Genomic DNA, 2,822 nt, shown 5'->3' on the forward strand with positions numbered 1-2,822 from the left:
CCCAAGAGTTACGGTGGGTGGTGATGACTAGCTGCCTTCCTGCTAGTCTTACACTGCTAAATTAGGAACGACTAGCGCAGATAGGCCTCGTGTAACTTTGCGCGAAATTCATCACAAACAAACTTACTTTGATCAAGTCGTGCATCAGTGAGTATCTAAACATCCAGTCCAGCTGAATCTGGTCATTCTCCAGTACATCCTGCAATACAGATTACAAAGTTCCACACTTTTTGCTTTCTGAACATAATTTTTGTTAAATGTAAAATATTTATAATCATTATTTCAAAGTTACAAAGCGATTCACATAATAAAATTTCAAAAAAATAAAAGTAATGTATATAGAAAGTTTAAAACACTTGATTTTGCAACAAAAATGTGAAATCAACGAAGTTAGAATTTAGTTTCATCTCATTTCTAAAGAAGAAAAGATTATCTCACTAAACTGTTACTCTTTTGATTCTTTGGTATTCTGTTTTTTTCATAATTATCAGATTAATATAATTAAAACAGCTGTGAGTAAACGGAAATGTTCTGAGAAATATTTCAGGAATGACTTCAAAGTTTGTTGAAATTAAAAAAATATACAAACATTCAAAAACTTAATAAACAAAGACAGGGATAAATAGCCTAGATTTGGTCACACACCTGAAGACTTCCTCTTGGACAATATTCTGTCACTAGACAGCAGAATGGTGGGTCAACGCACGCGCCTATAAATCGGACCAAATGATCATGTTGAAGATCTTTTATCTGTAGAAATAATGTTTCCGATAAATGTTTGGCAAATAATTTCAGTGTATGATGACTCAATATATTCTATTAGAACAAAAACGAAAAGATTTGAGCTCACAATTGTTTATGATTTGATGAAGAAATTAACTGAAAAAAATTATTTAGTATTTATACTGCGTTTAGGGACTGTTATTGCATAAGCATATCGTTCCTGTAAAAAAAAAAAACAAGATTAGCTAAAGTTCAATAATCAGGTCTTCATATTTTGATTCTAATAAATGCATGAGTACCCCAAAAACCTTTAAAAAATGAACTATTTATTAAGTGACAAATACCTTAACATATTATTTTAAGCACCTAATATCTATCTGATTTTTAGAAAACTTAACATGAAAAGTGAAAAAATAGCTACAGTTTTAGTATAACAAATGAATGTTTACGTTGATTTCACCTGGATATCTTTTTATCAATTTTATTGCTGAAAAGATTTGAATTATATCCAAACATAACACTTTTCTCAGTAGCCCAAGAGTTGGTGGTGGGTGGTGATGACTAGTTGCCTTCCCTCTAGTCTTACACTGCTAAATTAGGGACGGCTAGCGCAGATAGCCCTCGTGTAGCTTTGCGCGAAATTCAAAAACACACACACACTTTTCTTAAATTTTTAATCAACTAAAAAATACTAATACTAATTTTTCACTCTAGACTTTTACCCTTATCATTCTCTAAGTGAGTAATAGATAATTTTATTATACAGATATTTTTACTGCAATGAGAAAAAAGTTTTCACACACTCACCCTTTTTAGCTCCAGCAGTAACTGGCGGTGTACTTCGACTCTGAATTTATTAATTGGTTTGATGGCAACCATTGTTCCCTATCGAAACAAACGTCGTATGTTACAATAAAAGCTTATCGTTTAGCAAAACTTCAGCACACCAGTGTATACTAGAAGTGCAATTACCAAAAACAGTCAATTCTAATAGTTGTATATTATAATGTCAAATATATTAAAAACCAGATAACAAATCACTACGCCTGTCCTTCCACATACTCAACGCCTTATGTTGTCTTTTTCATTTCACATGTGACAAATCACTGTCCCTGTACTTTCATATACTCAATGCCGTGTTTTGTCTCTTTAATTTTACCTGTGACAAAACACTACATGTGTTTTTCCCATAGTGAACGCTGTGTTTTGTTTCTTTCATTTCACCTGTAATAAATCACTACACCCGTCCTTCTACACACCCAACGTCTTATGTTATCTATTTCATTTCACCTGAGACAAATCACTGCACTCGTCCTTCCACATACAAAATGTCGTGTCTTGTCTCTTTCATTTCAACTGTGACAAATAACTACACCTGTCCTTCCACACACTCAATGCCATATTTGGTTTCTTTCATTTCACCTTTGACAAATTACTGCGCCTTTCCTTTCCCATACACAACGCCTTATGTTGTCCCTTTCATTTCACCTGTGACAAATAACTACACCTGTGTTTCCACATACTCAACGCCGTGTTTCGTCTCTTTCATTTCACCTGTGACAAATCACTACACCTGTGTTTCTACATACTCAACGCCGTGTTTCGTCTCTTTCATTTCACCTGTGACAAATCACTACACCTGTGTTTTTACAAATAAGATCCTCAACCTTCTAGTTTTTCGCAGAGAGCGATTACCCGTGTGCTAGGTTTAACCTTTAAATTACCACAATAAGACCTGAGAAGAATACAACATAAATCTACTTAACTTATAAAATCCATAAGGAACACTTAACTTACTTTATAGAATCCTGTCACTGTGAACACTTGACGAGACTGTTCCCCTAGTGGTAAAGTTTCTGTGGAGTGGGAACTCTATTGAGAAAAAAATTTACAACTGAAAAAAATATTTAATAATAAAAAAGAAAAAATCAAAATGTTGTACATCTTATTCTACATACTTCACATTAAAAGCTGCATTGTGTACGCTTTGTATGGTCATCGTTACAAGATGTGCTACTCTGTACACTTCATATGGTCAACATTACTAACTACGCTACATTGTGTACGCTTTGTATGGTCATCGTTACAAGATGTGCTAC

At 33.7% G+C, this 2,822-nt stretch overlaps 1 protein-coding gene across 1 annotated transcript in view; it reads right to left on the reverse strand.

Moving 5' to 3' along the window:
* LOC106457223 (atrial natriuretic peptide receptor 2-like) overlaps positions 1–2,822 on the reverse strand; it is a 54,403-nt gene that overhangs the window by 17,688 nt on the left and 33,893 nt on the right. Inside the window, exons 10-13 of the mRNA XM_022383065.1 lie at positions 2,521–2,595; positions 1,531–1,608; positions 646–750; positions 128–199 (exon numbers count right to left, since the gene is read on the reverse strand). Coding sequence (XP_022238773.1) covers positions 128–199; positions 646–750; positions 1,531–1,608; positions 2,521–2,595 — 330 coding nt within the window. The remainder of the gene's footprint in view (positions 1–127; positions 200–645; positions 751–1,530; positions 1,609–2,520; positions 2,596–2,822) is intronic.

The sequence above is a fragment of the Limulus polyphemus genome, unplaced genomic scaffold (assembly GCF_000517525.1).
Source record: "Limulus polyphemus unplaced genomic scaffold, Limulus_polyphemus-2.1.2 Scaffold305, whole genome shotgun sequence".
In the NCBI taxonomy this organism is placed as follows: Eukaryota; Metazoa; Arthropoda; class Merostomata; order Xiphosura; family Limulidae; genus Limulus; species Limulus polyphemus.